The following is an 11191-nucleotide window of genomic DNA, read 5'->3' as shown; positions in this document are numbered from 1 at the left end:
TTAGCAAGGGCCAGGAGGCTGGACCAGCTGACCAGGGATCCTGAGCTCCCAGACCCTGCTCTAATGCTCTGGCCTGCCTCTTTTCTGCATTCTGGTCCTTCTTCACATTCCCGTTCATTAGGCAAGACGGAGCCCCATGTCTTCATGGCTCTGCCAATTCGGAAGGCCCCAAGGGCCCCAGGATGGTTCCTCCTGCCCCAACACGACCCCCCTGAGTATCCCGATAGGTGGGCGTCCACCATCAGGATTTAATATCCTTGCTCTTGGCCTGCTTGAAACCCCTCACCAGCTCCCAGTATCCGTAGCAGAAAAAGAAAGTGGCGAAAAGATAGAGACAGATGGAGGAGGGGGAGATGGTGGGGAGGAGGCGTGCCCTAAGACAGAGACAAACCAAGGAAGATGAGGCAGAAAGAGATAAAGACAAGAGAAAGAAAGAGAAAGGGAGAGAAAAAAAGAGAGAATGAGAGGGTGCAGAAGGGGAAAGAGAGAGACCAGTGTGAGGGGTATCAATCACTTTAGTTGGTGTCTGGACATCAACTCGCTTAGAGTTATTCCCTTCTCTGTTCTCTTTCAATTTTTCTAAGCACTTGAAGGTGAAAGTCCCACTCAATGCTTATGTGTTTTTCACACTGACTAATCTTTTTTCAGTCAAGTGGGAAACACAAAAAGCTTTGGGATTGGAACCTTCTAGAGACAACAGATTCTAGCTAGGATTCTGTTAGTGCTTACTTAGTATTTATGTTTGTGGTGGCTTTCTATTAATGGGAAGAATTACTGGTTTTCCTTTAAAGACAGGGATGGAGATTTTCCTTTTAAAATGTATTTATATTTTAAAAGTGATTTAATAAAAAAGGTAGCAAGTAAATAATAGTGTAGGTATTTTGGAAATATGACAGGAATCATGAAAGTGGTTCTCCAATGTCTAGAGTTTGGCAAATAGTGGCCTTTAAGTCTAAGCTTCTTAGTCAAGATACTTGCCTTTCGGGTTCAAGTCCTGGACCCGCCCTGTTGTCCTCTCCTCACCGCCACTCAGTCCCTGACTCCACCCAATCCCTGACTCACTCTAGCCTCTGACTCAGCCCAGCCCTTGACTTCACCCAATCTCTGACTGCCCAGTCCCTGACTCCGCCCAGCCCTTGACTCCACCCAATCTCTGACTGCCCAGTCCCTGATTCTACCAACTGTAATGAGCTGCTTATAGGTCCCTAAACACCTGAAGATCTCTAGCTCCTCTGCTTTTGCACATGTGGTGTCCTCAGGTTGGAACTCTCACCCCTCCAGCCCCCCAAACCAACTTTGTCCGTAATGTCTACTCCTATTATTATGAAAACCCAGCTCAGACACCTCGTCAGGAAGCTTTTCCTGGCCATCCCCTTACCCTGAGTTATGGCTTTTTCTCATATGTTACTTACTTTATATCCTTTACAAATTTGCACAGTTGCCCTTATGATTCTGTACCATATGTAGTTTTACTGAATTTATTTACACAAATCTGTGAGCAATCTGAAAATAAGTGTCTGGATCTTATTCGTGTCTTTTTCCTCTGTGCTGGGCACAGGGTGAAACACAATGATTTATAAACTGGTTTAAATCAATACTAGGCTTTGTCCAAAGTATGAATTCATATCTTGTAAATCATCCAGTCAGCAAACTACAGCTGGAGGACCAAATCTGGCGCACTACCTGTTTTTGTAAATAAAGTTTTATTGGAATACATTCCATACCCATGTATAGTAGTAATACCTTGGTTTGCGAGCATAATTCGTTCTGGAAATAAACTACTCATATTAGAAGACATTGTTCGTTTACCACGTTAAAACATATTAGAAATGTTTGCTCGTCTTGTGGGAACACTCACAAACCACATTACTCGCAATCCAAGGTTTTACTGTATTGACACATTATCTATGAGTGCTTCCCTTCATAGTTAAGTAGTTGCTACAGAGACCATATGACCCACAAAGCCAAAATAATTAGTATTTGACCCTTTACAATAAATGTTTGCCCACCTCTGTTCTAGATGACAATAGGTCTGCTTGGATTAGGGAGAGGGTGGGAGAGTGGGGGGAGGCCCTGGGTATGTGGTGGGGGCATCAAGGTGGGAAGAGGGCTGAGAAGCTGCTGGGGTAGACAGAGCACCCTCCTGGGAGTCCAGAGACTTGCCTTTCAGCAGTGGCTCTGCACCGACCTCCCATGGGGCCTTGGGTGAGGCACTCTGGGTAAATGCACAACCCAGGGAGAAATCCTTGATGCTCCCCTCCCCCACTCCCCAGGGATAACCGAGATGCTCAGCATGTTCTGGAGAAGGACCTCGAGGACAAACACTCGGCCCAGTTTATCGACGAGAAGTGCCTTAACCTGAAGAACACGTCAGACTGCCTGACCTTCTTCCATGGCGTGGAGAAGGTCGATAGCTCGTAAGTCCTGGGCTCTAAGTCCCCATCTGGCCATGCCCGATGGGAGGGGGGTTTCTGAGTCTGCTCCTGTCAAGCAACCTTAAAAGGGCATCGTATACCAGTCAAGTGAGAGGCTGTGTGGTTGATTGGGGATCCTCGGTTGCAAGCCGCAGCATACAATTCTGGCTAAAAAACCTAAGAAAGAATTTACGGGAAGGCTGCAGGGAGCCACAGACTCGGGGGGGGGACGGTTGGAGGGAAAGGTTCTGGCAGCCTGATTGAGTTAAGGAGTAGGAGCTAATCAGCTATGTTGTCAGAGCACCACTCCTGCCCCACTTTGCCCAAGATACAAATTCCAGCAAGACAGAGCAAGCGATTAGCTTAGTGAGGCTCACCTGGGCCAGGACGTGCTGGGGCACCTCGACTGGCAATTCCACCAAACAGATTACACAACAAGATGGTCGTAACCACAGGGAAGAGGAGGAATTCAGGCTCAGCTGGGAAAGCCAATCTGTGTCCACCGTGCCGGTAGTGGTCTGAGAGCGGGTTCTGGAGCCAGGCTGCCTGGCCTCAAATCCAGCCTCTATACTAACTCTTGGGAAAAATTACTTAACCCCACTGGGCCCCCATGTTTTCATCTGTACCACTGAAATAATAACGGTGCCCACCTCCCAGAGTTGCTGTGAGTATCAAAAAAGTGGCCATGTGAAGTGCTGAGAGCACAGAGCCTCATGTAGGGGAATGGCAACCGCTAACATTTATTGAGCGCTTGCTGTATGACCTCATTTCTCTTGTCACAACAGCTATGCGGTGTCTGTATGCCTGGCAATGTCGTGTGCATGTCACAGTATCACAGAACTTTCGTGAAGAAGGAGCATGCTTTCTCAATCGGTAGTTTGAAGGAGAGACAGACAGACAGACAGGGACGCTCTGGGTGCAGGCAGAGAGGGTGGTGTCTGTCTTGGCCCCCTGTAAAAAAAATCTCTAGCTCATAGAATTGTGCTCAGCACATAGTAGGTGTGCAACAAATATTTGTTGAATGAAAGAATGAATGAGAGGGAGAAGGGAGGAACGAAAGGAGTTCCTTGGCAGTCTGCTGGCCCACGCCCTGCGTCGCTTTCTGGATCTTGGTGTGTATGGAAGTATTGAGAGGGTCCTTTGGGGTTTTCAGCAATGACAGCTCCCGGGGACCTTTCTTTTCCTGACAAGGCTGACTCCCCCATGGCGCTGGCAAGGTGAGCCGGACTTCAGGGGACTCAGTGCCCTCAGCCACAGCTGCCCACCTGGACAGGGAGACTGCAGGGTTCCCTTCCCACACAGATGCCGCTCTGAAACCTGGGCGGCCAGGCCAGCTGGCGGAGACCCCTCCTTCCATACCCAGGAGGGGCCTGACGTTTACAGTCCCTCACCCAGCGCCTCCACTGCTGTTTGTGGTGACTAATCGTTTCCCAGATGTGCTAGCTCAGGGCTTTTATTTGGGGTTTTCTTAAAGCAGGGCTGTGTCCGGGCAGCTTAAAGGACGTTTGAGGCTCTGAATTGCAGTGTCTGTTCACTGCAGTTCTCATTGCCATGGATTAACCGATGATGGTGATGATGATGGTGATGGTGATGGTGATGGTGATGGTGATGCTGGTGATCATGGTGGTAATGGTGGGTGCCTTTTACCTGATGTTTGCTATGTCCCAGGCACTGCACTGAGAGCTTTACATACAGTGTCTCATGAATAATTAACATTTACAGCGTGCTTACTATTGTCAGGTACCATTATAGAGGTTTCACATTTAGTCACTCAGCAACCCCTGGGGGTAGGCACCATTATTGTCCCCATTTTACAATGAGGAGACTAAGGCTCAGAGAGGTGAAGTGACTGGCCCAAACTCACACAGCGAGAAGCATAGCCATGATCTGAGCCTACACTGGACACTGGGCCTGTGTATTTGGTCATGGTGCCTTCCTGCCCCCCAACAACGCCTGCTGTCTCTGCCATCTTTAGAGGACACAGGCTCTAGTAAACACATCCCCCTACTGAGGCCCACCACCTACAAGGAGACGGGCTGCCTCTGGCCAATTCCTACCAGAGAGAACGGGGTTAAGCCGGTTATTTACTCGGTGGAGCTCAGCTCTCTCCTCCAGAGGAGAGCGAGGGCTAAGAGGTTGTTGCTGGGGACAGTGACAGCGCCCCATTCAGCAGTGAGGTCTCTATCTGCCGGTCCCTATCTGCTGGTCTCTATCTGCTGGTCCCTATCTGCTGGAGGCTGCCCTTTGCAGACTGCCTTTTTGGTTCTTTGATACCTGTTTCCAGTTAAGTTCAACCAGTAGGAGGGCCATCAGCAGAAGACCAGGAGGGCAGGAAAAGATAAATGTTGGGGGTTTATCCTCCTACCTGTCCCTCCCCGCTTGCCCTTCACAGCTGGGTTGGTGACAACGCCGTGCAATTGCCAATCCATGAGCACCTCAACACTGTCTGAGTATAAATTCCATTTACTTCCTTCTGCGACTTTGACTAACACATAATGGCCCCACTCCACTGGTCCGTCTTTCATCATCCTGCTCCTAAATGCGTTCATAGCACGTAACACCATGTGTAAACATCTTTGTTTATTGTCCCTGTCCCTCCACTGGACGTGGATCGCAGTGCGGACAGGGACGTCGGCGCTCCTCTTGATGGCTCGATCCCAAGTGCCCAGAACAAGGCCTGGCCTGTGGTAGGTGTTCAGAGAATGCTCGCCGAGCAAATACGTCCATGCAGGGAGCATGGTCACGTGTTCATCCCTGAACTGAGGGGACCCCGCAGCCAGCGTCCTGCCCCCGTCTCTGTGGTTTTGGTGATGGTGGTGGAGGAAATGTGATGGAAAAGAGCTTTTCGGGGGAAGTTCTCTCTCCTACGACTCGGGAAGCCAGCTGCTCTCTCGGCTGCAGTGGCCTCACCTGTAAAATGCAGGGGTTGGATCAGCGCACTGGTTCTCAACTGGGGGCCCTTGTGCCCCCTCCCCTAAGGGACATGTGGCAATGTCCAGAGACATTTTTGGGTTGTCACAACTAAAAGGGAGGCATTGGTGTCTAGTGGGTAGACACCAGGGATGCTGCTAAACACCCTACAGTGCACAGGGCAGCCCCCCCATCCCCGAGAATGATCCCCACCCCAATGTCAAGAGTGCCGAGAGATCCCTAAGGCCTGCCACAAACCCCTGATCCTTGTCTGTGTAAAATTTGCCTTTGTGCCTCTTGCAGGATCTCCGTGCCCGAGACCTGGGCCAAGTTCAGTAACAACAACATCAGGCACTCCCAGAACATGCGGGCCAACTCCATCCTGCTGCGGGAGGAGGCCGAGAGCCTCTTTGAGACCTTGTCAGACCAGATGTGGAAGCAGTTCACCGACACCAATCTGGCCTTTAACGCCCGCATCGCCGAGGTGATGGGCGTGAGGAACAAGCTGCAGACGCAGCTGGCAAAGGTCAGTGAGCGAGATGCGCCCGATGACCATTGCCACCCTCCCTTTCCTCCCGTGGTCTCAGCAGCTTCTGGCCAAGCTGCCCGCCCAGCCCTGCTGCTGAAATGGTCCCCCACCACCCCTATCCCATGGTCCATGAACTTGTCCAGCCCAAAAGGGGGCGGGGCTATGACCTCGTGGGAGGATTCGAGCATCTAGGGGTAAATTCCCTGCTCACTGGAAAAATGGAGCTTGGAGCTTGGCCTGGCTGTCACCACAGCACCCAGAAGGCTGTTGATGGCGCCCAGGGCCCTTCACTCCATCCGAGGGCCATGTGGCTGCGCGTGACGAGTGAAGGTGGGTGTGGACATGGGAGCCCCAGGAACTGAGTGTGAGCAGCTCTTCTCTGCTCACATCAGCATCTTTGAAAATGTGACCTTTTGACCTTCAAAGGCTTTAACAGCATCAGAGCCCACTGTTGAGGAGCGGGGTGCTTTTGAATTTGAGGCTTAAAAACAACCACCTGATTCTGGCATTGTCTCCTGCTCCCCCTTTATTCCAATCTGCCCTGTTCACTACTTCCTTTCCCCCCCATGTCATGCTGTTTCACACCCCTGGGGGGTCCCCTCTGCATGGACTTTGTCCTCCCTGTGTGCCATAAATTTAGAGGGCCTGCTGGGGGCCAGAGCATCACTCTTGATTCAACCTTGCACCCCACTGCTTAGGGTACCGCCTGGCACACAGCACACACTCCTTAAATCTCTGTGCCATAAATGAAAGGAATCTACAATGATGCCTTTTGAACTGATGTTTTTTTTAAAGAACAATGTATGAATGAATGAATGCTTTTACTTTCAAGCATCTTTCTTCCTTTCTCTTTTTGGTAGGGAAAATTCACTTTTTTATTGTAGTAAAACATCTATAGCAAAAATATAGTCATTGTCTTAGTCCACTGGGTTACTGTAACAAAGGTACCACAGACTGGGCGGCTTATAAACACCAGAAGTTTATTTTTTACAGTTCTGAAGGCTGGGAGGTTTGGGATCAAGGCGCTGGCAGATTTCGTGTCTGGGGAAAACCCGCGTCTTGGTTCATAGTTGTCATCTAGTCATCTTCTCGCTGTGTCCTCACTTAGCGGAAGGCATGTGGGAGCTTTCTGGGGCCTCTTTTATAAGGGTGTTCATCTCAGTCCTCAGTCTCCTGATGACATAATCACCTCTCAGAGGACCCCCCATCTCCTAGTACTGTCACAATAGGGATTAGATTGCAGCATGTGAATTTGGGGAAACACAGCCATCAGTCCATACCAACCATTATTAAGAGTACAGTTCTGCAGTGTTAAGTGCCTTCACACTATTGTGCAACCATCACCACCATCCATCCCCAGGACTTTTGTTCCTGCCCATTAAACAGTAATCCCCGTCCCTCTAACCCCTGGCAACCAACATTCTACATCCTGTCTCTATGAATTCAACTATTCTAGGTACTTCATTTAAGTGGAATCACACAGTATTTGTCCGTTGGTGACTGGCTTTTTTCACTTAGCACAGTGTCTTCAAGTTTCATCCATGTTGTACCCTGTGTCAGAATTTCCTTTTTATAAGCCTGCATAATAATAGTCCATTGAATATATGTAGACCATATTTTGTATAGTCATTCACCCATCGATGGGCACTTAATTGCTTCCACCTTTTGACTGTTGTACAAGCGTTTTCTTTAAATAAGGTATTTCATTTGGTGGATCAAATGTAGTTCACTTGTCAAGTTTCATGGCATTAAGTCTGAGGCCTGGAGATGACTAGGGTCCTTTGGTGGTTCTTGGTGGCTCATCTGAAACAGGGTGTAAGAAGTCCTACTTGATAATGTTGTTGTGAGGATTAATGAGCTGGTCTCAGTCAAGAGGTAACAAGTATTAATATTATCACTGGAAAGAAAATGGGTCTTTTGGGCAGGGGTAGGGAGCAAACCCTTTCCCTTTCCAAATTTCTCTGGGGAAGTTTTGAATTATTACTAACAGCCGTATCACTGCTAATCAGAGAGATTTTGAACCATGAGGGGTTTTATTAATAGTCACTATATAATCACCAGCTGCTTTGCAAATAAGTCAGCACCCATTTGAAATACACCAAAACCCGTACGATGCTACTGACAACACTGCCTGAGCAAGGACTTGTCTTCTATTTAGTGACTATCTCGCATGGTGTTTGTCTAAGATAATATAAGAAGGAGTTGATATAAATGAAGATAAATATATAACAACCGTTTCACCTTTCAACAGCTTGCTTCAGCTGGACGATTTGAAATGCTCCCTTTAAAATGTTAACTGTTAATTGTTGAACTTGGCCCGATTTCCCGTGGCAAGAAGCATTTCTGAAAAATTCTAAGTCCCCATCCTCCCCCGTGCTACGAAGCAATTAAATTATTGCCCAGGTGGTCATAGGAATACACTTTGAAAGGCCAGGTCTACATGGTATTTCATGAAGATTTTGACTCTCCCAGTGGTTTTGGGCTGCATAGAAAGCCTTAGCTATGCACCATGATCCTGGGGTTCCACCCCCAAAGCCTCACCCCAAACCTTGTAACTTGTCCTGGGTCTTGCACTTGCGGGTATCTCTTGGTCTCACTGACCGCTGCTAGAAGAGGCGCTGGTGACTTTTCGGGGCTGAGGCAGTTGATGATCACAAAATGGGCTGTGGCCTTTGAGAACAGACCCCTCCTGAGAGCGGGGGCCCTGGGGGCGGGGGTCTCCAGATAAGCATAAGTCCACATCTGCATCCAGTTATCCACTTCAGTGTGGGGAAAAGCTGCAAGGGCTTATGGGGAGAAGGCATGGGGGCAGGGACACTGCAGCACAACAGCACTAATTCTGAAGCTGGGGGAACTCGACCCTGGCAGAGGAGATGACAGTAGGTGTGTTACATGGACGTAGCATTAATATCACTGAGTCACACAGTGAGAAAGCTTTTTTTTCCTCCTTCAGTCCTTTTTCAACACACGGGATGGCTGATCTCAAGAGGAAAGCTAGAATGCCCCCCTTCCCTCTTTTATACCCGTTGGTCTCCCTCTTAAACAGAGAGCATGGACCTCAGACTGAGAGCTCGGGGCAGGCAGCAGTATCCAGCCAGAGCCGAAATCACATGGTTTTGCTTTCATCTTGTTTCATGCATTTTTATGGTTCTTTCCACTTATGGCAAATGACGCTGATTTTCCACTGATAATAGTGGCATGAAGTTTTATTTTTTAAAGGAATGCATTTAAGGGTTTTGTTTCATGAACCGATTTGAAGAAAAGATGGTTAACTATGTCACAAGCGGTGTGAGGGGATAGGGCAGAAACGTTGAGGATGATGGGTGAAGGCCGGACTCTTGGGAGCAGTGATGTAGGCCTGTGTGTCTCACTCACTTCACCCACGTGTGCAGTCACCGCCGGTATCACCTGGGGATGCAGTTTCTGACTGAGCAAGTCTGGGATTGGGCCCACGAACCTGCATTTGGGACTGGCCGGTAGGAAGTAACCAGAGACTAAGCTGTAGAGCACTTTGGCTTTGACAAACGTCTGGGTAAGCAACTGTCTCCTTCCCTCTCTCTCCCTCCCTCTCTCTTCTCCTCCCTCTTCCTCTCTTCCAGACCCAGAATCCTGGGAGAACCAAATCCTTTCCGAGGGCAAGCCTGGGTCATCCTATTCTAATCAGATTTCCTCTAATTGCATTTTGCTCCCAAGCTTCCGAGCCCAGCCCAGCCATTCCTCCTGCGAGGGATCTGGCTAGCACAGATCCCTCACACAGATCATACCTGGTGTGTGCAGATGCGGACGCCCCTCTGGGGCTTCTGCCACCCCGCAGCAGGGCGTGTCCTTGAGTCACATCTCATTTTCCCGTCTTGCTCGTTCCTGTAGTCAGAGCTTTAGGAACTGGGGGCTCAGGATAAGCCAGACGCACAGCAGCCTCCATCAGGTAATCCAAGTCGCAGATAAGCTGGATGTCTCTGCTTCCCCTCAACAGCTCACCCCACGCATGCTGTCGTCTTTCTTATAGTCAGAGGCAACCAACTTTCACCCTCCCACCCCTCACCTGCTCCACCTGGAGCCCTCCCGTCTCAGTTGGTGGCCCTGATTTCCAGATGCTTCCAGATGCTTCCGAGGGCTCTGGCTTCAGCTGCTCAGCCCCAAACCTTGGAGTCCCCTTGGATGCCCCTCTTTCTGCCCCACCCCACATCCACTCACTCCATCAGCAAATCCGGCCTTTTCTACTCTCAGAAGGCCGTCACCTCTCACTCCCGCCTCTGTCCCCCTCCGCACCCCGCCTCTTGCCTGGATTGTAGCTGTGATCTCTGTTCACTTTTGACATTGCCAACCCATTAGCTGGCAGCTAGTTAAGAGGGCATTCGACCCTTGAGTAGGCCAACTAGATTTAAAGAGAAGAAGTTCAATTACTTCAGATCTCCTGAAAACCTTGAGAGTTTAGCTGGAGAGGGCAGGCGGCCGGCTCTGCCTGGGTCATGCCTGCTGGTCTCTGTGGGTCACCATCTTCACCGTGGCCAGGGGTCTGCACCCCTGCTGTCATGAGGTTTCCTCAGCGCCCCTCACCTTTGCAGCCATGGTGCCTCATGAAATGCATGGTGCTCGCTGAATTCCAAGTGAACGTTGAGTGTTTTCAATCAGAGGATAAACACTGGTAGTCCACGAGGTGAGCTTAACTCACATATGATTTGGCCCCTCACGGTTTTCTTTTGACAGTTTTATTTATACTTGAGACATAACGGCTGCACGTATTTCAAGTGTACAGTTTGAGACGTCGGAACATACTGTATATGTCATGAGGCCACCACCTCAATCAAAGGTCATGAACATATGAGAGGTTTCCTCGCGCCCCTTTGTCACCCCTCCCGCCTGTTCCTCCCTTCCTCATTCCCAACCCAATCGCTGATCTGTTTTCTGTCACTATAGACTCGTTTGCATTTTCTAGAATTTCCTGTAAAGGGAGACAACTCTTTTTTTCATCTGGCGTCTTTCAGCGTAACTGAGATTCCTCGTTTATCCCTTATGGCTCAGCAGTATGTATGGTCTAGATCAGGGGTCGGCAAACTGCGGCTCACGAGCCACATGCGGCTCTTTGGGTACATACATGTGGCTCTGAAGTAAAATTGAAAATGAAAATAAAACTATGATAGTTTCATTTATAAAACTTTTAAAGGATAGTATTCACATAATGGTGATTTCATTTGTTTTATGGCTCTCGAATAATTTTTAAATTGTTCTGAGGGACAGGATTGGCTCTTCCGTCTCAAAAGTTTGCCAACCCCTGGTCTAGATATTGTATATGTCTGTACCTGGTAGCTATGGTGTCCATATACCATTTATTTATCCA

The 11191-nt window shown here is 49.1% G+C and overlaps 1 protein-coding gene across 1 annotated transcript in view; it reads left to right on the top strand.

Annotated features, from left to right (window-relative positions):
* TEKT5 (tektin 5) overlaps window positions 1-11191 on the top strand; it is a 33179-nt gene that overhangs the window by 6559 nt on the left and 15429 nt on the right. Inside the window, exons 4-5 of the mRNA XM_019650878.1 lie at window positions 2274-2417; window positions 5628-5850. Of these exons, the coding sequence (XP_019506423.1) occupies window positions 2274-2417; window positions 5628-5850 (367 nt within the window). The remainder of the gene's footprint in view (window positions 1-2273; window positions 2418-5627; window positions 5851-11191) is intronic.

This window comes from Hipposideros armiger, unplaced genomic scaffold (genome assembly GCF_001890085.2).
Source record: "Hipposideros armiger isolate ML-2016 unplaced genomic scaffold, ASM189008v1 scaffold_149, whole genome shotgun sequence".
NCBI classification, from domain to species: Eukaryota; Metazoa; Chordata; class Mammalia; order Chiroptera; family Hipposideridae; genus Hipposideros; species Hipposideros armiger.
The sequence above is the reverse complement of the archived record's forward strand: the minus strand, read 5'-3'. Positions and strand labels throughout refer to the sequence as shown.